Source organism: Harpia harpyja, chromosome 13, assembly GCF_026419915.1.
Source record: "Harpia harpyja isolate bHarHar1 chromosome 13, bHarHar1 primary haplotype, whole genome shotgun sequence".
Classification (NCBI taxonomy): domain Eukaryota; kingdom Metazoa; phylum Chordata; class Aves; order Accipitriformes; family Accipitridae; genus Harpia; species Harpia harpyja.
Window position 1 is genome coordinate 39383467 of NC_068952.1, and position 25103 is coordinate 39408569.

Sequence of the window (25103 nt, forward strand, 5' to 3'; positions counted from 1 at the left end):
GAACCAAGTTACAAAGGGACAGAAACATCTCATATTATCGTGCCTCCTTTACTTAGAGCAATTATCCTGCTACACATAGTATTTTCCATGCAGCACAGAGAGCTTAAGAACCCCATCAAAACAATAAAGAGGTGAAAATGTCAGCACTACAAGGTTGCAAGTTTAAAAAGAGAGAGAGAAAAATAGTCACTTAACACTGAGTCAATTATACCATTTGATATTTCTTCATGGCTTCTTTACAGCCCTATACACCAGGAGCCCCACTGTAATAGGAATGATCAGTGCAAGAACATAACTACTTGAATCACCAGCACAGCATTAAATGTAACAAAGGAAGAACGTGTGAAGGCTAAGCCATAAATATCACTATTTCAAATCCTTTGCCAAAGCCAGCTGGTCTTTGTTACAGCAAAACAAGTAAGTATATTTTAAATAAACTTATTCTTTTAGCTACATCTCCTAGAAAAATTGTAACACTGTGCTCTTCCTTACTTGAGCCAAAGATATCCTGACACTGTGCATCGTAGTACTGGCAAACGCCATTGTAACAGTAGGCTTCCTCGTTGTGGCACGGGTGGCCGTTCTGAACGGTGAAGTCCGGTTGGCAGAACTGGGACGTGCCGTTGCAGTACTCTGGAAGGTCACACTCGTTGTTACTCGCCCGACACTCGGTTCCTCCAGGAAGGAGCTAAAGAGAGAGGGGAGGGGGAAACTGCGTCAGAAAATAGAAACCTTACAGCAGAGACAAACACTGCACCCAACCCGCAATATGCCCCCCCCAAAAAGGGCACTGATCTGAAGCCCTCGGTGGGTGCTGTGTACATGCATGACAATTCCCTCTCACAGATGCACTGGCTAGGCCAACGCTCTCCTTTTCTCAACCACTGAAGAACGCTTCCAAATAATACGCTTGAGTCTCTTACCCGGCAGTTTTTACAGCAGTCGCCATAAGCACATTCAGCACCGGATCGGAGTCTGCAAGTACCTGGCTCACAGCAAGGATCACTTTCACATTCCTGAAAACAGAAGCGCTGTGAATGTCCAGAAATCGCAGCCTCTGCCACGCACAGTCCCCTCTCCAGCGAGAGGCACGCAAGGCTACCCTGGCACCATTTGTAAAACACACAAGCTACTAACCTTTGGTGAACCACAGTCACACTCCTCCCCAGCATCTACCAGCCTGTTCCCACAGTATGGGACACTATAGGTTTCATCAGGCTTGGGAACATTGAGCAGGCAGCTTCCACCTTTGTTGAGAGTTAGTTTCTCAAAGTCTTCTGCACTGCAGCTGCTGAAGTTCCTCGATCCCCTGCAACAGAGAACATGAGCTTATCTTTACACTAAGCCAACCCACAAGCATTCCCTCAGTTTGTAGAACAAGGGTAACATTTACTTTCCCCATAAGCTGCAAGTGTGACAAGACTCTTTGTGAGAGTACTTTGAAAATGAAAGCAACCTGTAAAAACTAAGCGCATGGGTGGGGTGTTTTGACCCTCGGAAAATGCATTCCCTTCTGTCAGTCACTTACGATGCTCCAGAGCTCATAATGCAACTGCTTGCTCCGCAGTGACAGACGCGTTCATCATCATGGTTCATCCCCAGGTTATGTCCCAGTTCGTGAGCCATAATTGATGCAAACATCTGTATACTGATTCTTCCAAACTGCACAAGAGCAAAACCAGAAGAAAATTAGCGGACAGCTTATATTGAGAAAGTCAGAGTTCTGTGCCAAAAAAACACTTCTGTCATTCTGTCTCTACATTAACAGGATTCTCAGACCAACTGTGCCTGCCTTCCAACCAAGTGCATGTCATTTGCTTAGTAATAAGAGCCCTTAGATAAACATATTTGGGACACAACCTAACAACCTCTACTTTCCAGTGCAGCTGCAACATTAACACAAAAACTATAGTTCTCCACACCAGCCCAAATCTCCTTAAATATGCAACCTCCAATTCCAGTACTTGTGTCACTAGTCCAAGAAAACAAGATTGCTGGAATTGCCAGTTATCCAAGATCAGCAATTCAGTTCGTTAACACTCTGCAATTTCACATAAAGAGGGCAGTGAACCGGCACTGCTCTAGGAGTTCACGACTGTGGAGGTCAAGCAGACACGAGACGACAGACTTGAGAACATCCACAGCTCCCACATACTTATAAGGCAGGGGCACTTAAAATGTCAGCAGAGAAAGCCTGCTCCTTTTTCATGAGTGCTGCACACTGAGGAGAGGGGACGCTGAGCAGAGGATGCACAAGACCACAGAAAAGTTGTGATCCAGATATCATGGAAGTGCCAGAAATGGTTGGGGACCACATAAAAGCCCCCACTAAGCCACTTCAGCTTTGTTATTAAAGATTCTGCACTTCCAGGAAGACTTCTGGAGTGCAAAACTCTTTATCTTGATCACATTCACAGTATCACTAAAGATATCTCACCACATTAATGCCTCCTGCGTGGCTCTTGGAGCACACTGTTCCAACATAGGCCATTCCAGCTGTGCCACCAAACCCCTTCTTCCTACAGCCATGGGGAGAAAAAGGAAAGGCAATCATCCCAACTGTACAGACGCACGATACCGCCAACAGTACAGCCCATCCGTACAGCCACTCGATACATCACTTCTGCTTGTGGAGCACAAAATCCTGCTTTTCCAGCCTTCCAACGCTAACAAAGGAGCACTGCTAGGAGTGCTATTATTGACTGTGAGTATGAATCTACCAGTTCAGCTTTATCTTTCTGTTCATGGTTCTTTTTTAAATTAAGAAAAGGGTTTGCAGAGAAAGTTAGCCTCTTCCACATCTTCCCTCTAAATTTAAAGAGCTAAGTGGTCCACCCTTAAAATCATTTGTTTTAATTGGCTGTTAGCTGCCTTTCTATTATTGCCAAACTCCACAGATTTCTTTCCTTGTCAACTTCCTTCTCATTACTCTCTTATTTTGTTTCTACACAGTTCTTAAAGCTGAAGTGCAAAAGCACAGTGCACCACATTTTACTTCATATAAAAGAATTTTAAAAATTAATATTTTTTCAGCCATTATCACCTTCATCACCTGAATGGTGCTGTTCTGCCTCAGAGGAAAAGAGGCTCCCAGCTCCTGCAGGAAGGGGAGCTACTGTTTTGCACAAGGGCAGGCTGGGCTGTTGTCCCGTGCGAAGCAGTGCTCTCGCCTCTGCCCTCTCTCTACTTTGGGCAGTGACTTCCTAAGGACTGCACTATCTGCAGGAGCGGGAAGTGCACAGGGGCAGGCGTCCTGGAAGCGGGGCAGAGACGACAGCTCAGGAAGCTCTGTGCTAGTTTAAGGCAGTAGGGACGGACACATTAACGTCACGTGTCAAAGCTCAAACCACATAGCTAGCTTCTGGATACCAACTGCAGAAACAACTTTGTCTGCATTAAAATGCAACTCTCTGCACCAGGTTTATGTTCATTTTTATGTGGAAAAAGCCCTAGGTTACAAGTCTAACTGGTGTACAACCTGACAAAGGATTATCTGAAAGGAAACTTTATACAATATAACATATAACATTGCAGGACATGCAGGACAGGAAAAAAAAAAATTGTTATTTAGCAATACACCTGTCAGAGAGGACACTGAATTCAAGGACCATAGAAACCTTCTTAAAAATGCTTAAGTTGACTTGGAATGTTTTAACAAGTACATAAAGCAAAGCAGATTGCACTGGGTTCTCTGCTGAAATACAACAGCTACTTTTGATACTAGAGCACGGCTGAGCAGACGGGAAAAGAATAAGCTTCTTAAGAGTCAAAGGGAGGGAACTGCAACTCACAGAACAAACTGGGCACTGTCGTGTCTCCGGCGCAAAACAAGATTCTTCTCTCGCCACTGTACAAAATTTGCCAGCACATCACCAGCACCTCCGTCTGTGCTAATTACGTTTTCATACTTCCAAATCTCTAGACCAACCAGCACAATGCGGATGTTCAACATGATGTACATCTGGGGAGGAAAAAAAAAAGAAGTATTTCTGAAGGCCTTCAGATAAGAACAAGTGGTCTGGCGTTATGTATCTTATTGCAAGAATCTACTCTTTCTGTTTGGGTTTGTTTGGGGTTTTTTGTGTGCTTTTTGTTTGTTTGGTTGTTTTTTTTAAAATTTAGTACACAATTCAAATCACCAGAATGCATTTTCCCTGCGATTCAGACTTTCATTAGCTACAGGATCAATGAGAAAAGCCAAAACAGAAATAAAAAGGAGTCTCAATCCTGACAAATAGCGTTGTCTGAAATAGTTAAGTTGAAAGACATGCTTTTTCTCTAACCTTGACAAATACTTAAGAATTGCAATAATTGCAACAATCTGTCCTGTCTCTCACTGTATGTAACGCAGGTTGGAAGAGTTCCCTAAATTAATTCTCAAGTGATGACTGCAGATGAATTTAGAGGTGGAGAAGCTTTCATAGTGATGCATTCACCAAAACCCACTGTCAATAATTACTGCCATCGCTTTGCAGCCCCTGCTCCTCTGGCACTCCTTCAGCACAATGTGCAGGCGAGACTCCGAGTTCTATCAGTCATCGACATGATGGCCGAGGGAACAGGTTAGCTCCTGGCTTGATAAAAACCTTTATTTCATTCTCACCAAAGTGTTAACAGAACAGACACCAAGGTGGAATTTTACAAAGGTAAACAGAGCTGCAGGGCTGCTGCACACAGCATCACACCCAGCGTAGCTTTAACTTACACTGTCAAGGAAGTTTGCCAGCTGCACCATGTGTTCTCTTACTTCTGTTTCGCTCTTCCCAAAATCTTCAAACTGCAAGACAAAGAAACTTAGTCATAAAGAGATAAAGACAAGAGTTAGAAAAAGGAACAATACTTTTTCAGACTAGTAACATGAACAACATTTTTGCCTGGGTCCAAATCTCCTGTCAAGAAGACACCAATCAAGACAGCAGCATCTTCATTGCTATGGCTCGACAGCTCAATATTCAAGAGAAAACAGCAAAGGCGGTTTTTGCCACGTGTTTTCCTTACATTATTAGATTCCTTGCTGATAGAAACTCTCCATGTCTGACGGTTCACTCTTTTCCTGAAGAGTACTGCATAGAACATGCTTATTCAGTTTTAGGTCAGCATATTTACATAACCTTGGCTAAAGCGTCAGTGTCTTTCAACAATCCATTTGGGAGTAACGAAGACTGAGGGCTTTTCAAGCCATCTCCTGGGGAGAAGGAAGGGAAAGCGACACACAATCCCTACCTTTTCTTTATCCACAACTATGAACAGCTCCACATATCTTGTTTGATGTAGGACTGCTCTCTTTCTCTGCGGAAAAAAGTTTTAGCCAACTTCATTTTTATTAATTCAAGTGTAAACAAACAAAAAAAATCATGACATTGTCATATTTCACTTGATACAGCTAGTGGTTTGAGAGGCACACCCAAAGCACACTGTGCCAAGACAAAAACAAGCCAAAACCAAGAAGTGTAAGCCAATGCAATGACAATTTGTCTGTAAGTATTTTACACTAAAATTTAGCTGCATAAAGATTCATTGTGTTTCAAAAGCAAGGGAACTTTACTTTTCACACAGATTTCTTTGGAAAGGCAGTATACACTTTTATAAAGGAGCAGAAAGATACTAACAAGCAAATGCCAACAACCTTGAAGTGAAACACAATGTTTTTCATTCTCCTGCTTTTCCTGCAATCTTGTTCCTGTACAGCCAGTCTTTAAACAACAAGGGGGACCTTCACAGCAAACTGTTATTCTGATGGTTAGAAGGGTGCACTAAACAACACAATATTCTCCTGGCTTCTGATGCAATACTTTGTTAATGAGCCTCTCCAATGAGGGTAGCATTCCTGCCCTTAAAAGCCCCAAAAAGCTATGCCCATGAATAATCTAACTAGCCACTCGACTCTCACTGCTGTGTGCAGAAGCAGAAGGAAATTGCAACTGCGTTGTCGAAGCAACTGAGTTTTTCAGCAGTGTAGAAAGCCCTCTGAATCAGAAACCTTCAGGTATGTGTTAAACCCCAGGAAATCTGATAAGCTGCTTCCATATTCTTAGCTGAACACTCACAAAACCCATTATAGGGGACTGTGGAGAAAACAGTGGAGTACTTACTCGCAGCAGCTGAGTCATACTGGGATGGTGATCTTCCTCTGTATGTTCCCTTTCATGGTCTTCAGTGGTTACTCCACACATCGTGGGCTCTTTCTTCACATTATCCAATCGATACAAAATGTGTTTAGAGCCAGAAGAGGAATCCATGGGGTCAATCCCATAGGTGATGTTCCCTATTGTCACCAAACCCCTAAAATATGGTAGTGTGTGAGAATTCTTGCATTAAGCACAGAGGATAGTTACCCAGATTTTTACAGTAAAACAAAACAACAGTCATTCTTTGATAACTAAAGGCATGTCTATATCTCAGTCCTTGCAAAACAGCATGCTTCATTTCAAGCCTGAAAGCAGGCTTTCACTGGATATGGCCTTCACAAATATAGTAAATTAAATATTTTCTTTATGAGCCTGCAACGCCCCAGAAATTAAATCACAAGCCTTAAACAGAGATGCTTTAGTTCAAATACACTATTGCCAGTCTGGTCTCCGACATGGCACTGCAAAAAAAAATCAGTGTCCCAAAACATATGGAAATTAGCCCAAAGCAGAAAAAATTTCCAATGAAATTTGAAGTGCACAAGCTCTAGGGCCAATTTTGTAAAATTTGCAGACTCGTGTTCAAGTTTCCATTTTTGCACTATGTACAGTTCTTTGTAAAGACCATCTATGTAAACTAGAAAATAAGCCAAAATTTGTATCAAAGAACAACTTACTGTAGTCTGATAACAAACTGCATTAATCAACTTATTTAATGGTATTTCAAATATCTATTAACCACCTGAATAAAAGATACCACAGAAAGACTGCACAGAGGCATACACTATTGCAGCTTGGCCCCAGACAATGAATCCCCGCCTGGCTGAACAGCAGTTAAAAACAGAGGAAGAATTTTGTTTCAGGTTCAGTGAGCTGCGAGACTCACGTGACAACAGGGACACAAAAGACGAGCTGTGCTACCTGAGCCCCGAGCAAGTGCTGACAGCAACCACAGAATCCAGGGTCCCCTCCACGTATCCCTGATAATGGCAGTGATCCTACGTGGGAAAACAAGGGCGCATTACACACATACTCCACGCATACCTGCACACCCAGTGTCTCTGATCGTGTAATTGTTATGCCTGCCCCTGACCGGCAGTAGTTACAACTTGAGAATGTAATATGCTTTAAGTTAAATTTACCACATGCCTTTTATCTACAGTCTGTAGCTTCTAACATGCTTCTAGCTCTACCACAATATAACAGCATTTTCTTTGCTAACATGCATCTAAAAATTTCCTCACCTGCCTTACTGCCACAAAGACTTACATATATGAAGCTAATCAAGATGCCACAGGGGCACAGCAGTCCAACTGGATCCCTACCTCCCTATCCTGTAAAGCAGATACTCTTCACAGCTCCATGGGGCAAGCAGTTCATTACAGATTTCAGTTTAAAATCCCACTTACCCACTCAGTCATTCTACCTGAAGCCGGATTCAGAGCCAGCGCTACCAACACATTATCAATACCAGGCAAGCAGGGCTCAGAAGCATTATCTAGCAACTGGATTTCTTAACTTGACCATAAACCATCCCACTCTTAAGTTCTATTCTCCACCCTGCCTCAAATACTTCGAGGCCAGCCCCTCCCTACTGATTTGGGCCAAATCACCATTCAGTCTTCCAGAAAACAGTCCCGCAGAATGTTTGACTTGTACATAACCTCTCTCTAGCAAGAAGAGGGCCCACACCTGCTATCCTCACCAACGGGCACTGTGCTGCCAGAAGTTTTTGGTTGTGCACTAAACCCCTCATCAGCCCTGATAAGGCAGAATATTTCCATTTTGTCCTCTGTGTATACATACTTTGGAAACTAGACAAGGGGGTAGTATGGGGAAAATACACTCCATTTTCTCTGGCAAGTGCATTTTTGAACATAATTATAGGGGTCAGGTAGATTATGTCGCCTGTTGTTTCAGCAATGAATGCAGAAAGCACTGAAGGCATGCGCTAATCCTTCAGGGCCACTGTGACTTTCACGACCTCACGCAGAAAAAGCATTTTTCCTCTTAGTCAATTACTTTTAACTAGGAAGTTAGACAGACTCAGGTGCTCTATTTTCAAAAATGAGATCCTATGAATCATATATGACTAACACTTCCCTTTCAAAGGAACAACACTGATACATAAGAAGAGTAAAACCATTAGGAATACTCTCATCCTTTTTGTATTGCACAAGCTGCTCTTTATTCTTACTCTACTGAAGCAATCAAATTTTCAAAGGCAACCTACCAGGCAGCCTGCCTGTACAGAGAGGGCTGCAAATGCATTTTCAGTGGAATAACTCCAATGCTACGCAGATAGCAACCCTCTCAAAGGTCCTCCAGACTTGATCTCCTCCATCCCTTCTAGTAGTTCCCAAATTTCTGGACTAACAGATAGCCTGTCAACCCTCAAAAATTCGTAGAGTCACTGACAGACAGCCTCGCACAAGTGAAAAGATGGGTCAGCACCTGACTGTTCATTTTGACTTGTGGACCAATCTGGAAGACCATTGTGTGTAAAAGTAAAAGCTATATATTCAGTTACTAGACCACCCCAGTTCTGCTCCGCATGTTCTGGTCCCCGTGAGAAGCAAGGCCTGTGTCCGGAAGCGATACCAACACTGCACCGTGCTGTATGGCAAGGACAGCACCACTCTCGGATAAGATATCTGACAACTAAGAAAAGCATTTCCTTTTTAGAGAAGAGTAGCTTTTAATCAGACAGCAATCACCTCCATATAAGAAAACACGGGTCTATTACAAGCTCCAGGCTAGAGCCTCATCCAAAATCAAGGCTGCTCTCCAGGAAGAGTGCAGCGCATGCACGGGATTAGAAGGCGGCCCAGCGAAAAATACAACTATCATTTTGCAACATGACTCCTTCAACCTGTAGATGCTCAGTGTTCAAGTCACCTTCAGTAAGGGTATAAAAAGAAAGAAATCCTACCTGTATATCTGGATGTTCAGATTGCAACTTCCCCTCCTTATTATAAGTATAAACTGTGAAATCTTTGGGCAGCAGTTCTCTGGAAGGAAAGGGGAGAAGGAATACAAGAGGAATTTCATGAAATGATTATGACACTATAGCAGGGCAGTAAGATGATCCTAACCAAAAGTGTCACAAATACGTAAATTGCAATTAAATAAGGAAACATTCAAAAGGACCCCCCCCCCCAAATTAGCATAGAAATTGTGCATTTCCAGAGCAAAATCCAAGATATCAGAATGGTGGAACCGTTAATGAAATCAAATCAACCACCTCACCCTGGAATAGTAAAACAAGCATCAAAACCCATTAAATTGTGCTAAAAGCTTGCTTTCATGCAGAATAAAAAAAACCCAAACAAACAAACAAAAAACCCCACAGCACTCAGTCTGCTGCATATGACTTCTCTTTCCCAGTTTTGGAAGGAAGTGCATTGGGAAAGTCTCCCACGATTAAGACTGCTGACCCATACTGGTAAATCCCTCGATGCGGCATAGCTGAATTCCCATGTTTTTGAGGGTCAGGGTCTTGGCAACTGGCTGCTAGAGATCCCCAGGGTCTTTTACATTTAAATAGTTCTGTCTCTTTTCTCTATTATGAGGGTAGTTTTAAGAAGCAATAGCTTGATAAATGGTAACTTGCTGTTGCTGCAAGTAGCCCTTTAAAAATTAAACTCAAGAGAGACAACATCTATATTGTCTGTAAATTATGGGTATTAAAGCCTTGGATATAAAGTCAGCTTCCTCATTTATTAGTATTCTTGTGCTACTGAGACAGGAAAAAAAAAACCTGAAACAATAAACAAAACCCAGAAGAAAGCAAAAATATTTACTTGAAATATAGTTCAGTTTGTTTATTTTTAGATGTGAATAGAGAGAGTCATTTCAACGATTCCCCAGATCCCCTTCAAGCAAACTACTGCTTCCTTCACTGAAAGGAGATCACCAGGGTTGCAGGAGTTCAACAAAACTTCTGGTTGATAGCCAAGACTCTGTAATTCAATCCACTTTCGCTGTCTTTCTCTGCAGATTTTGCAGAGCTAGCATGTAACTGCACTTCTCACAACCAACCTCAAGAATCAGAACTCACGTGCTACCTGCCAGCTTGTTATTTGGACACAATAGATGGAATTTAATAATCTAAAGAAATTAGCCACTTACTTGTTCTTTTCTAGATGAATCGTGTATTCTTTTCCCTCTATCTCAATAGCATATGACACCTTGTCCTGAATATAAAAAAAAGTTGAATTTTACTCACGTTAATGAATAAAACATTCTTTAAAATCAACAAAAGTTTGTCAGAAAACAGTCTCTGTGAGTTTCATTACTGCTACGACTATAGCATTCAAATCACTACTGTCACCTTCCTTAACTCAGGACTATTCTGTACTCTTAGCCCTTTCAGATACAGCTGTGGCAGCAAAGACCCTGCTGGAGATGCAGCTGATACCAACAAAATTTAAACCACCTCCCAGAGGGATGCAGAACTCTCTCGATCTGAGCGGCCTCTGCCATCACGCTTCTTGCTGGTACCCCAACGCTGGTCAGGGGGAAGGGGTGTTCCTTGTGTTCCTAGCCAACTTCACTGAGCCCACAAGGCTTTGCAATGAGCAGCTGACCACAGCCATCATGATTTGCTCTGGTTCCCTGACATCCAGCAGACAAAATGACTGCGATGTCCACACACTGACATTGCCAGATACTGAGCTAATAAACTTTCCTTCTTAAATCTTACTAGTTGCAACAGACCAGGAATAACCATGTGTGGGTCAGCCTGAAACCTATTTTATAATTGTCCCTACCTCCGGAACCTGGCATCCCTTCCTGTGTAACTGGGGAAAAGTCACATGAAGGAAGCTATTTCAAAATAGCTTTGTGGTTTTCTTATCCCTTGTTCCTAAGACTTCCACAGAAAAAACATTAGTTACAGCTGGAAAAGGACAATACAGTTTTATTACTGAACATTCACAGTGAGCCAGTACCTCCACAGCCTCGCATTAGCCAAGTGCTACAGACAGCAACTAGGGTCCTTAATATTAAGTGGATAAGCTGAATCGCCTGACCACTACATTAAATATCCCAGCAGGAGTACTAGTCAACAACTGCAATAAACCACAAGGCATTTTTGTTAATATTAAGTTCTGCCAATGTTTACAAGATTTGTGACTAAACACAGTTGGTCTAATCCAAATACGTTGAAGCATGCAGTCTTCCGTTACATGGCTACAGCAGAATAATATAGGCTGGAAAGTACCGCTGGAAGTTGTCTAATCTGACCCCCTGCCCAGAGCAGGGCCAGCTACAGAGTTGGCCCAGGCTACTCAGGGCCTCCGCTAGTCGGATTTTGAGCATCTCCCAGGAGAATCATTCCACCACCTCTCAGAAACTCGTTTCAGTGCTTAAAAACTCTCATTACACAACTTTTAGACCCAGATCAAAAATCCATTGCGGCAACTTGTAACCTCTGGAGCAGGGAGGTATTTACTGTAACTCAGCTAAAGGCAATGCCAGATGTAATACCTTTTGTAAGGATGGATACTTGTTTGCTGCTAGATGAGTCTGATAGTGCTTTGTGAGAATTTCAGGTCAGTTTTGGGTGGACCTCATTAGGAAGCAGATACTAAACTGAAGGCATTTTTAAGACTGCCCAGTACCTGTACTGAGGAGACATTGGAAGCCTCTCGCCGTTCTCTTCCTAACCTCTGCGGGATTACAACTTCATAGGAAGACAACAGAGAAACCTGCTGGAAACCTAGAAGGCAGAACAGAAACACTGGCTAAAGAAACAAAGCAATCAGAAGGACAAGGCACAAGGAAGAAAACACTATTTCAGGAAAAGCCCCGTCAGTAGGAATGAGGCAGCCTGTGATTCCAGTTTAGGCCTCCAGCTTATCACAGACCCCTGAAACTGGGCTGCTCAGTACACGTCTGCAGCACTGCACAGAGCAGATCCCTCTGCCACTAGACTGGCATCGTTTCTTATCGCATACTAACAAGCTCTACTTTTAAGAGACAGCATAGCACCGCATTGCCAAGAAGGCACCACATGCATTGAGAGCTGTAACCCGAACAGAAAAAGCCAAAGGCCCTGATGCACACAGGAGAGCACAGAGCAAATCTCAGAGCAAAGCACACATGGATTGCCTTGTAAAAGGCCAGAGAAAACAATACACAAACAGCAGAGAAGACACCAAATTTTCCAGAATGCTTCAAATTGAAAGCTTTGCATTCCAATTACTGTCTTACAAGTATCTATCTCCTACACCATCACTTTTTATCAGCAGGAATCAGAGCATTTAACAAAGCAGGTCAGCACAGAGAAAACTTGTTCAAGGACATGCAGAAAGACAGCGTCAAAACCAGGTGTCCTGCACTGCAAAGCTGCAGAACCGCACCAGCTCGACCATGCAGCCTCTCCAGATTAGCTCCCAGGGGCTCCAGCAGTTCCTGCGCTACCTAATGGCAAGGCGGCACAAAGCCAGCCCAGCAGAGCTCAGCATTACGCCCTCGCCCTGCACATCACAGCCAAACTTCTGACACAAGGCCAGTACTACTCATTATGTTCTTAGAGATCTCTTAAGGACCTTATAAAAACAAATGAGGTGAAACAAATGCATGCAACAAAGTGCCCTTTTGCAGATCACTTTATAAATTATTTGCATATGCAACATCAGACAGATCTCTGAACCAAACAAAAGTCTACGGTCCAAGTTTCCTTTATAAGGCATCAGTTTTTGCAAGCAACTGTTCTATATTGACCATGTATACAATAATAAATTGCACATGTAAATTACTTTTCCCATCAACAGCCGTTGTCTGCCTGTGCCTGGCTCGGGAGCCGCTCCCCCGGGAAGCGGGAGGTTGGTCGCCCAGGGTTGCAGGCAGGATTAAAAGCAACAGTTTTACTAGCTCATGGCAATGGAATCAGTGAGCTCATCAGAGGAGCCTGAGCTTCCCGACCTAAAGGTAGGGGGAAGGGAACAGTTATCCTCCTTGTCACCATTTGTCTCCAGAAATAATCACCAAATCTGGGGGGTGGTGAGGGTGTGTTTAGTTTCTGAGATCCTCCAAAAACTCTCCGAGTGGGACCAAGATCCTCCATTCATTTAAAAACCGCCAAAACTCACACTGCAATTCCAAAGGCGGCAGTGGCTTCGCAAGTCACATGAAGGCACTGTGTGCTCGAAGCCTCCGTGGGAGACCTGCTCCATCATTTGGGAATCGGGCAGGAGCCCCCATGCAGGCTCTAAATGCCATGGGTTCCCCAAAAGCCTTCCTGAGCCAGCACCGTCAAGCTGCAGTGACATTCAGGCTCCTGCAGATGCTTTTGCAGCCTCTCTTCCCGTCCCCAGCACGAGCTGCCATGCAACCTCAACGCTACAAACGTCACCTCGGGTCAGCATTTCCAAACGGGCATCCCGGTAAGTGACTGCCCAAGTGAAAAGCAGGTCCACTTCTGCACTTTTTCCACCGATATCCCCAAAGAGCAAGCAAAAGCAGTTAGATTCAGCTTTCAACTTCTCTTCTGTTACAGTGCACATGTACAACCGTTTGGAGAACGCAGATGCATTGCAGTGCACCTACTTGTAATACAGCACTTTTGTCACACAAGCACAGGCAGAGCTATGTTATTTCTCAAGAAATAACATGGTACACATACTGCAGCAGAAGCTTCATTAATTACTGTGATTGTTGGGAAAAAGGTATTAAAAAAGGCAGAGAGAAACTTCCTGAAAATAGCCCTTATGTTCACAGGCTACAGAAAGTACAGTGTCAATACCTCTTTGGCCCGAAAACAGGGGAAGGGCTGCTTCCTTCCCTGGGATGAACCACCAAAAGTACATACTCCAGCAAATCACTTCTCTACATTTGTCATTTCCAAAGACACATTTCGCTCGTATCCGGTCCCGAGCTCTTGCACGTCGCTGCTCTGCACTTGTTACTTCCCCACTGCCATCCAGAAGTGCCTTTATTAGGGGGGGATGTGACCCGGTGACATTTGGACAGAGTTTTGGAGACTCTCTTGGGACACATGCTACAGAAACGGCAGGGCATGGTTAATCTTCGCAGTGCTCAGAAAGGGGCATGCCTCCCCAAAAGCAGCTTGGAAGCAGAAGACAAAGGAGTGAATCATCATACAAAGCTAGGAAAACTGGGAGGGATTTCTGGGAAGCGTGCAACACCAAGAGGCTTCCTCTTAGAGAAACGGCACTGAAAGAGTACAATTTTCAACTCTCTGAATACTCTGACATTTCTCCCCCCACTTTCTGCTCTCCTTCCCTCCCTTCACTACCACCAGTCTGGGAGGTGATTTCACGTACAATGCCTTATTCTTCCCTTCATTGTGGGCACAACTCATCAGAGGAGGAGGGCGTGTTTGTCTTGATTAACAAAGTGCTTCCGATTACTACAAGCTAAAATATAAGGGTAGGAAGGCACCACCTTCCTTTCTAGTGGAACTAAAAAGAGAAAAGCAGCCTTCACATTAAAAGTTTGAACTTAATGCAAACAGCTTTCCCTTTAACTTTCAGTTCTCTTTCCTCTTCTGGCAAAGACGTCCTTTCTCACCCCACATTTCAGTACAGATCAAACTGACAACAAGCCCGCTGATGTACAGAAGAGTTTGTTTTGTGGGATTCTCACCGGGACAAAACCGCTCCGCAGCAGCTGAAAGTGCAGCACACCGCTTCACTGGCACTGCCCAGGACAAAAGCATCCATTCTGGCAGGTATCTCCATGGCACTGACCCTCACTTTATAAAGAACCTATTGCCATGCTGACTGACCCATGCAACATTTCACGCATCACTAGCAACCCTCAAAGAGGGCACCAGACTAGTTAATCAAAAATCCAATGAAAGGGACAAGTGCAACGAAGCAGAAATTAGAACATGCAAGAGACAACCCTGCTCCTAAATCTTCCTCCTAAAAAGGCGAGTTACTAGGGGACAGGCCTTCTTCCTACCGAGAAACACAAATCTTGAGAGATACATCCTTAATCCAATAATACACTGGCCAGCCACCCTAGTCCCACCTAGCACCCAACTCTCCTTCTAGTGACTGACACTTTCAGACCTTATCTCACCCAGTGAAGAAAAACATAGCCTGACCTGATTAGCACTAGGCGAAATTCTAGCAAGGACAAGGCAGTTTGCAGCTATCGCAGCAGTCTAGATAAGCGCTAGGTTCCAGCATGCTGTGAAGGCATTATCAGATAGGTTCCTGCAACCACACTGGTGTTAAGATGCTACCCTCCAGTCAAGATGGTTACTATCCATGAGAATTCATCCATAAATTTCAGTACAAAGTAAAGGTGGTTTAATTCATAGCAATTAAGGAAAGGCAGAAGTGACAGCAAAAACCCAACCCAGATACTCAGCTGTTTTCCACGTAAGATGTTTGAAGATATTTATATTCTGTTTTCCTAAGATACACTATTTTTTGTAGCTTTTCCTCCACCCCCTTTTGAGAAACTTCATTGCAATATAGTAAGTATGGTTCTCAAGCACAGTAGTCTGCAATAAATTTTTCAGTAACTTACAGTACTTCTTGTACTCAGGTGCTTCCTGCCACTGGCCAAGGCTGCTATCTGGGTTGTGCTACATGTCACTACTGAGAATATGCTTCTTATCGTTCATTCTTGGGTGTAGCACTAGTTAAGATTGTACTTCCAAGGAGAAAAAAAACAATTGCATCCACTGTATTTATCTTGTCTTATTAAAGACTGCCTTTAATTACCAAGCATTGGAGGCAACTAGGAAGATGTGAATCATCTTCCCCTCCCCACCCCAAATCCACAGTAGGAATTTCATGTACGTTCCACGTCGTGCAGGAGCTTGAAAACCATCGAAACGTGTCGTAGCCGTTACGGCTTTCCAGACGCTGAGGTAAGCTGTTAGGGTATTCACTCCCCGACAGGTAAGATCTATATTCAGCAAAAGTCAAGCTGCATCTCCGGTCTTCATAGACCTTGGCATGCCTGCAGATTGTTGGCTCAGCTACAGAAATACAGCATGCAGCTACATCCACCCACACCGAACAGTTCACCCCAATTATCACCCTTCTTTTACCATGACTCTTTCCCAAGCCTACTAAAGTGAGGTCAAAGATACACTCTTCAATAGAACCAAAAAAAAAAAAAAAAAAAAAAAAGAGAAATAGGAAAGTTTAGGCTGTAGCCTATCGCACCACAAAACAAACTCATTTCATACAAACAAGCTCATCAGCATGTGACCAGCTCAGACTGCAGACAGACGCTAACAAGGAACATGCTAAAAACCACCCTTCCCACACCGAAGAGGACTGGATTCGCGGAGACAAGGCTCAAAACTATCCCACCTGCAGCATCACAGGCTCCAGCAGTGCACTGGGACTGCCAGCAATAGCTGCAGGGCTCGATCTCTGCTATGATCACCCCTTTCGGATCCCCCACTGCTTTCAGCATCACAAATGATACCAAGGAGCATCATTCTGTACAATAAGCAAAACACTAAAAATCCTCTGATACTACCCAAATTTGTTCACAGCTGTCCATCAGTGAAACTTGGAGAGAGGACACCCAACATGACCATTTACTCGTATTTGCCTACTTCAATTTACTCAATCCCTAAGTGAAGTGAGCATGGAAACAGAGCCAGGAAAAAAATCAGCACCGCACAGAAGTAAGATATTGCTAACATTCTCTTCAGATTTATCCCATGCGTGCATCCACCCTAGCAACTTTTAGCCATTTTACTATAAATGTAGAGGCTTAACCACAACCATATTAAACCTAGAGCATCAGTTAGCAGCAACGAGTTTTAATCTTCTATTAGCTGTGTGCATGTCTGAGTCAAAAGATGCACATTGCTAAAGCATTAAATACACAAACTCATTAAATTCACCATTGTTATAATCGATTACAATTAATAGATGAGGTCAGCTGTGCCAGCCATTTGATGCTTAGGCAGCAGACTGCTCACTAGAAGAAGTGATAAAAGCTTTACACAGCCATCTAGTCCCTCCTTGGGTCCCAGGGTGGGATCAATTTCACACAAAGCATCTCCAACAAGCATCCCTGATGTCCAATGGATTTCCTTCGCTATGTTTTAAACCATATCTCTAATCCCCAAAGGAGGTGGACAATTTACTCCTGTCTGGCTGGAAATTTTTACATTTCCAAAGTATGCTGTCACACTCCCCTCTCCTCTCCTTCAACTAAATAAAGGCCAATATTCAATATTTCCTTGTGGACCCTATTAGATCTCTGACTGTTCATATGAGGCTCTACTGGCTCTACTCTCCAGTTAGACCATACCTATCCTGAAAAAGGATCCAAAACAGGACACAACAGTCCAGCGAGGCTTCAGAAGTATCAAGGTTCACATGCTTTGTGTGTTGATGTATCTCCACAAGTTAATCTTTCTTCCATAACAGACAGCACAGCTGATTCACTTGTCATTTAACCTACTCTAACACTCATTTCCTTTCCTGCCCACATGCTCCTGCACCCTGTTTTTCACCCTCTCGTACTTGTGCAGACAATTATTTCCACCTCAGCAGAACACTCTGCACCCGTCCTTTCAAAGCTGCATCTTTCTGCCAGATATTTCTCTCATGTGTCCACATTACTGGGATTGCTAACTCTTTATTTAAGGAGCCTGAATCCTATCTGACTGGAAGGGTATCAACTGCAAACTCAATATGCATTCTCTATATCCCATTTTCCAAATCATAAAGGACTTTGCCAAGCAATATCTGTTTGAGGAGAAACTTCTGTGAACTGGCTTACAGACGTCCTTCCAGAATGACACATAACCACTTTTTACTTCTTCAGTGTATTTCTCCAATCGATTATATAGTAGGAAAAACATTTTTAGGTGCAGTCGACCTGTCCGCTAAGATGACAGCTGTAGTGAGATTTACTCTTTGGATTACTGGAAGCAAAAATCTCCTTCACTTTCACTATGTAAATACTATCCAAGTCCACTTAAAAATATTTAGAGATCTATACAAAACACCAAGCTAACACATCTTCTGCTAAAAGTAGGAACATTTCCTATGAAGCCAGCAGTTTCAGTTCCTCCCATACCTCAAACGCTAAAGAGTGCCTTGGTAGTGCTCCATCTCCAAAGCACCCGGGAACATCTGGCCAGCTGTTCTTCTACAGGGTACTCCTCCTTGTGACTTTTCTTTCTGCCTCCTCCTTCCCTTGCTCTAAATCTTCAGACCAAGCGGGTCTCCTTGTGTCACAGTGCCTTTTTAGAAGGTAGGAAAAGATGACCAACTATCATGGCAAGAGAAGTAAATTAATCTACTTGATTTATTGCTCACCTGGAATATTTGTTTAACATTAAAGCTGGCAAGAACGGTTAATGTAATTTCTCTTAGTATTTTACTGGGGGTGTTGGACATTAATGAGGACATTGAGCTCTTCTACAGCAATATTTCCTAGAATATTCTTACCTCCCTCTTGCTGAAATCCTGACCTATGCTGTAAGTGTTTCCTGTCTAGACTCTTACTATTCCTTCTGCCCTTTCTAAAGCCACACTAATTTGTCCGCAAGACAACAGCTACTCTTGTTCCACAAAAAGGACTATCGCTCTTGTTCTCTGGTACTGTCACAACATCCTCTCCACCTTGGAACCTTCTTACAAGGAGAAAAAGAGCCAAGCCACACTATCCTTGGGTGCAAGATGATTAATCTCACCGGGACACCCTTCCTCCTGCATCAATGGCTCTGGAGTCTCTGCCCACCCATCCACGACAGCCTTGCCCATGGAGAGGAGCTCCTCGCACACAGAGCCCACTCACTTCCTCCACGTCTCGTCAGCTGTGTAGATGTCAGCTTACTTCACACAGTGGAGGTTCGTGGGAACGCTTCTCTTTGGAGATGTTGCTATCTTTAAATTTGGCCGCCAAAGGAAACCACACAATACAAATTCAATCACAGAACTCAGTGGAGTTGAGCAAATAAACTTTTTTTTTTTTATTTTAGCTTGAGAACTGAGAATGATCAAGACATGCAAAAACTACAAAGTCATGTTTCAAACTTCCTTTTTCTGAAAACAAAGCACTACAAGAGGCAACATTAGCTACACTGAAATTTCTTTCCTCTTTTTATTCTTCACATGGAGGAAATAACCACAAAAACCCTCTTTACTCTGCTGAACGATTGTCCCAGATTTGCTGAAATATGGGTGAGGCAGTGCTGTGTTTTTCATGAGCTGAACAAAGGACTTATCTTAACCAAACACTGCATCTCCCCAGAAATTCAAACCAAAGTGTTTAGACACTTTAAGAATTCCTTTAAAAACTGGTAAACTGTGGCTAAAACATCCTGGTGTGTGTATGACACCAAGTATTGGGGAAGAGACCATATAGCAAGAAACACAGTTCCTGCCTATGGCAATGCCAGATGGTTTCTTTATGAATTTATACAGCCAAACATCGAGGCCTCCTACGGACACAAACAGGAGGGGAAAATCTACACTGTACAAATCCCTTAAGGCTACACATCACTATAAGATTATGTTCATTCAGGAATTTTCAATTAGTAGATTCCTGTAACACCCCATTTCTGCCTCATACCCCTATTAATTGGGGAGTGTCCAAAGCACTTATATTCTAACCCAAAAGTTGGAAGTTCCTGGATAAACTGAAAGAGGTGACTCGTTTCTCCCCTCTCCTTCACGCTCAGACCTGAGACAAAGGAGGCCTGTTATCTTTCATCACAGATTTGGCATTATGAGCTGGGACAGAGACTTGAGAAGGCAGAGAGGAAAACTGCCACCCACCATCAGTAACTCAGTGACCTGCGTCTCCTCCCAGCCACAGGTAGAAACTAAAATATTACTCCTGAAAACACTGACCAGTTCACTGGAAGCACAAGCATCCAACATCCTGGAGATGCATCACTTAAGATTTTGCTCCTCGGTGCTCTGGCAAGGCAGTTTCCAACATGCCGCTCTACCTCCACCACAAGCCAACAGCCACCTTTCAAAGCTTGGCTTTCGTCTAGCGCACAGCTCACAACTGCCAGTAACAACACACCAAGTGAGAGGCAAGAGATTCGCAGCACAGAATCCCTCAGGGAGAGATACCCACTTTAGAAAAGATTCCTCAATTAGGAAGTCCTGACTATAAAACTATGCATTAATGATAAACACAGAAGTTTAACACAGCCCATATATCCCTTCAGGAAGAGGAAAACAACAACAGAGGAGACATTTCTGCCTATCATGCATATTTAACGTCAGAATCAGCATCATAAAAGCCCATAAACAGAATGGTTTCAATTCACGAACAGCCCATAAAGACAGCACAGCGTCAACATTAAAAGCCCATAAGGAGAGCACGGTGTGCGTTCACTGCCGTTAGCGATGACACCGTAATGTGCTCAAGTTCTTGTCCCAGGATGCAGCCTCCATCCTCCTTGGGGGAGAACAGCCGGCTGGGGTCCTGCCCCGTGCCTGGCTCTGCCAGTGCAGGCAGCGCCCTGGCTCCGTGATGGCTAAGGTCACCCAAAGAGAGAGGGGGAAGACACAGGTCCCTGCACGTGTCCCTTGAAACGCAATGGAAACGATGTGGGTGTTCTGTCACCTCAAGAGAGAAACGCAACATCCTCCAGGCAGGGAAATGACACGGTTGTACCCGGGATCTGCTCACACAAATTTCTGGGAGACCTGTGAACAGGCTGCGCACCCCGCTGCACTTTTTACAGGCTTTCCTGTACGTGGATTGCCACCTGCCTCGTAAGAAGAGCATCTGGAGAGCAGACTGCCTAGCCTGGCACAGGAGGGCTGGAGAGCAAAGCGACGGCGTTCCCCGGACGCCCGCAAACTCGAGCAGGTGTAATGGGACCCCCCCAGCTTACCGGCCAAGATTGCCTCCTCACGTTTCAGGGTTAAGACAAAGGCCCTGCTGTCCTCTCGGCCCCTCTCTGACCACGCACAACATTTACCAGGCACATTTTGGCAGAGACGATCCCGGTCAGGGCCCAGGTTGTGTCACCCCCCACAGCACCCTCCTTCCGACACCTGTGACCCCCGCGCCGGGACCGTGTACCGCTAGCGCTGCCCGCACAGGGGGAAATCCCCCTGCATTGGGGGGGGGGCAGAAGGGGACAGCCGGGCAGGACCCCCTGCTCTGGCAAAGGGAAGGGGGGGTGTCTCCCACCCCACCTGCCAGCCCTCGGGGCCAGGCCGGGCCGCGGCAGCTCCGAGGAAGGGGCTGAGGCCGCCAGACCCCCTCAGCTGGCCCCCAGGGCCAGGCCGAGCCCGGGGGGGGGGGGGGGGGGGGGGGATGAGGAGGGGGGGCCCGATCCTCGCGGCCGGGCCGGGGAAGGGGTCCGGGGGCGCTGCCCGGGCCGGGAATTGGGGCCGGAGGCCGCCTGCCAGCCCGGCCCGGGCCCGGAGGGAGGGAAGGGAGGGAGGGGGTACCGGCGGCAGGCCCCGGCCCCGGCGCACTCACCCGCACGGCCCGGCTGCCCGGGCGCGGCCAGCAGCAGGAGACAGAGGCAGCTGAGCGCCGCCCGGGCCCGGGCCCTGGCCCAGGCCATGGCGCTCCGCGTCCGCATCGCCCCTCCCGGCTGGGGCGCTGGGTCCGGCCGGCGGCCCGCGGCCTTATGGAGCCGGGCCGGGGCCTGCGCCGCGCCGCCCGCCGCCCCGGGGCGGGGCCGCTCCGCTCCGCTCCGCCCGCCCGGCAGCACCGCGGACAAGGCGGCGGCCCCGGTCCCCGGCCCGGCTGACCCCGACGGCGGGCCCTCGGATGCGGGACATCAACGGGCCGCAAGGCCGCAGAGAGGCGGCCGTGCCGGAGCCCACCCGAGACATGTCGTCGCTGCCCGGCCCCACGGGAGGGGGGGCGGTCGGGGCAGGGCCGCGCTCCAGAAGGAGCCGAACCACGTCCTCATGAGAGCCAGCCCTAGGATTTCCAAGGGTTTTTTTTTAGAGGGAAAGCAGCAAAGTCCCGAGAGCAAGCGAGTCCTGAAGAAAGAGCTTGCTGAAGGGAACTGGTGTCCGCACAGACCGCAGACAACCGCGACTCTTCTGGCCTTTCCTTCCGAAAAAAACCCACATTACAGATTTGAAGCTCATGGAAATACAACTTTGCGTTCGCGCTCTGCCTTGCAACACCACGAGGTACAGGTGAGCGTGACAAAAACTCTCCAGAACGGAACACCGTCACAGGCTTCACCCTCCGCTCCAAGCGTCATACGTGTTGCTCTGACCCATTAAACACCCTGCCAAGGCACTCTGTGGAGCACGGCGTCTTCCTCCGGGAGGAGGAATAAACAACGTGTGACACATCAGTCACATTACTGAAGGGGTGATGGAGAAGCACCCTCATGCTATAGCGATAAGCAGCGTACAAGAGCCTAGACAAATAAGACCCAGTTTTACCAACAACTTCTCAGGTACCGATAACCTTTCTCGGTTTTCTGAGTGTGGTACTTCACAGGGATTTTTGAGCGTCCGCATTCTTTTCCCTGGCAGGTCACTGCTCTTAAACAAAACAGATGCAGCAAAATGCCTCACCGTGGATGCAGAGCCAGACCTACACCAATGGCCACACACAGCTCATCAGCACAAACAACAGACAACTGGACATGAGTGCCCTTTGAGCGCTACCAGCCAGAAACATCCGTACACACCCAAGTTCTCACTCACAGGGGTCTGACCGACATCTACGATGTTTTAGAAATTGCTTTTGAATGCACATAGTGCAGAAGATGCCATTAATAAACACCTAACAGGCTGAGCAATTGGCGCAAGTCTTCCCCCTCTCCTCAACGATGAGTTCTTGAAGATTTTGTAAGAGGTTCATACTGCTGTTGCTACGGTGAACAATTAGAGGAAAGAGCCATTTGGTCCTTCACATTCCAAAACTCTGCATGCATTCCTACAGCAGGAGCTGTAGGAAGACGACCTGCAACTCAGGTTTCCCCCCTCACAGCCTCCAGCAACCAGAAAACCTCCTGTTCCTGTTGGAAGGAGGCAACAACTCGACTCTATGAAGCCGGTTTTATGTATCCTAACAGACCAAATCACAAAGCTATGCAAGAAGCCGGCACGCTAAATTGTATAATACTGCAAGGTGAGACAGGGGATTTTACTCCCACCTGATGTTAGAAACAACATAGAGGTTATATATTGCCAACCCTTATGGAAGCTGCACATAGCTTTTGAGTCAGGTCATACCTTGTGCTTCCCATAAGCTGGGCGTTACCCAAGATACAGGAGGCTTCCCATGGATGATGATAATATCATGGATCGAGTATGGATACCACTGTGCACTGTAGAAATCACACACAAACATGAATCATCCCATGAATAAGTGGTTCCTGCCTGAGGGGCATGAGATTCCCAGGTCCGTATTTAGCAAGAGCCATATCCATCTCCCTTGGCCTCTCCTGTCACTCACCGCCACTGTCACAGCCTTGCAGTACAAGGAATTGAAGACAACATACCTCAAAGCTCCGGAAACAAACCAGAAATGAGGCTGGAAAGCTAGGACAGCCTCTGAAGCCACATTTTGGGTCAAATGCAAACCTGCCAACTTTGGAAACAAAAAATCTGGAGAACCACTCATCCGATCAACCAGTTGAAACACACCTGAAACGCCCACATCAGCAGTGCTATCGCTCAGACACAGTGGAAGATGCTTTTGGAGAAGAACCAGGTGAAACAAACCAATAAATCCTGGAGCTCTGCAATGCCTTAAGCCACAGCTGAAACCTCAAAGGCAAGCACTGGGATTCAGGCCATTAGTTGTCTTCAGCACAGACTTCATGACTAGAATAAGGCAAAGTGAGAAAACCCATTGCAAGCAAGAGCCTTAGAGATTACTTGATATTAAAAGTAGGATGTTTCATTCTTTCAAAGGCTTAAATAAGAGATACTCTCTTAAATAGGCATAAAAGGCAGAAACAGGAAATAAAGAAGTGAATTTACTAAGAAAAAATGTACACAAATGGAAACCAAATACGTGTGCTGGACATCTCATTTGCACAGGACGTTGGTAATACAAGAGTAAGCCATGCAACACAGCTGCCAGGCCAGCTGAAATCACTCGCTGATGTGGCCACTGAGCCAAAAAGATGCAAAGCCAACTATTTACACCAAAGGCAAAGCAGTATACGGTGTGATAACAAAGCTTATGTGGTAGATGTTGAAAAGGACCTCACTCAGTGCCTGGGGAAAGGAGGAAAAATTGGTGTTTTTTCAAGGAAAAGCATTCCAGCACCCTTTGACAGAGCAGGGACAGCAGCCCCATTTCCTAAGAAACGCAGCGAAAAGGACAGTGTGGGACAGAGATGTAATGACCAGCAAAGAACTGGGACCTTTGCATCTCCTCTGCAGCAGTAAGGAAAGCCCACGCAGAGAGGCATTTCCTCCTTTGCATTTTGCACTGCCCATCCCCTTTGGAGGCTTTAGAAGATACTTAGACTGGTTTCTAAAGGGAGCAAGGCCGGTATACAACATGAGCAGCAGTACGGTCCAGTGTATCAGAGCGTAAATCTTGTACGTGTGGGTGCTCATGGAGTTCGCTGACATTTTGTGAGCTGGATGACAGACATTGCCAGGCTGTGGTTTAGTGAGCCATACTGCGCTCGAGCAGTGAGGGCAGGGGAGAGGATACGGAGTGAATTCCCAAAGGGCATCTACTGTTTGTCAGTTATTTTCACAATTCTTTGTAACAAAGCTATAGAATCAGCAAGAAAAGAAATTTCTCAGAAATCCTCATGATGGGGCTGGCCATTACACTCCCTTTTCTAGTGAATGCCAAACATCTACCTTTGGCAGACTGAAGGGTACAAGGGCTCCAACTAAACTGGCTGAGCATGTAACAGTGGTTTTAAATAGCAAAGTCAGACGTGTCATGTTCTCCCTCCAACCTCAACCCTGCTGGCTCCTACATCCTCTCCACATACCACGTGCATGGTGTTTGCTTATAAGCACTGTAAATAAGACAGATTAAGGATTTTGGATGCAGTCAGGACTTCACTGACATCACCAGCAACAG

The 25103-nt window shown here is 45.4% G+C and overlaps 1 protein-coding gene across 3 annotated transcripts in view; it reads right to left on the reverse strand.

The window, feature by feature from the left end:
- Positions 1 to 21828, reverse strand: part of ADAM9 (ADAM metallopeptidase domain 9) — a 30810-nt gene extending 8982 nt beyond the window's left edge. The window contains exons 1-14 of one of the 3 annotated variants that reach the window (XM_052805714.1): positions 21549 to 21828; positions 11753 to 11850; positions 10260 to 10324; positions 9061 to 9139; positions 7050 to 7126; positions 6093 to 6282; positions 5224 to 5289; positions 4706 to 4777; positions 3792 to 3961; positions 2438 to 2519; positions 1529 to 1662; positions 1138 to 1309; positions 924 to 1016; positions 493 to 688 (exon numbers count right to left, since the gene is read on the reverse strand). In XM_052805714.1, coding sequence (XP_052661674.1) covers positions 493 to 688; positions 924 to 1016; positions 1138 to 1309; positions 1529 to 1662; positions 2438 to 2519; positions 3792 to 3961; positions 4706 to 4777; positions 5224 to 5289; positions 6093 to 6282; positions 7050 to 7126; positions 9061 to 9139; positions 10260 to 10324; positions 11753 to 11850; positions 21549 to 21654 — 1600 coding nt within the window. In that variant the 5' untranslated portion in view covers positions 21655 to 21828. Of the gene's footprint in view, positions 1 to 492; positions 689 to 923; positions 1017 to 1137; positions 1310 to 1528; positions 1663 to 2437; positions 2520 to 3791; positions 3962 to 4705; positions 4778 to 5223; positions 5290 to 6092; positions 6283 to 7049; positions 7127 to 9060; positions 9140 to 10259; positions 10325 to 11752; positions 11851 to 13878; positions 13958 to 21548 lie in introns of those variants that run through there. The other 2 variants (XM_052805712.1, XM_052805713.1) reach the window with 2 other exon arrangements.
- Between the last annotated feature and the right edge of the window lie 3275 nt (positions 21829 to 25103).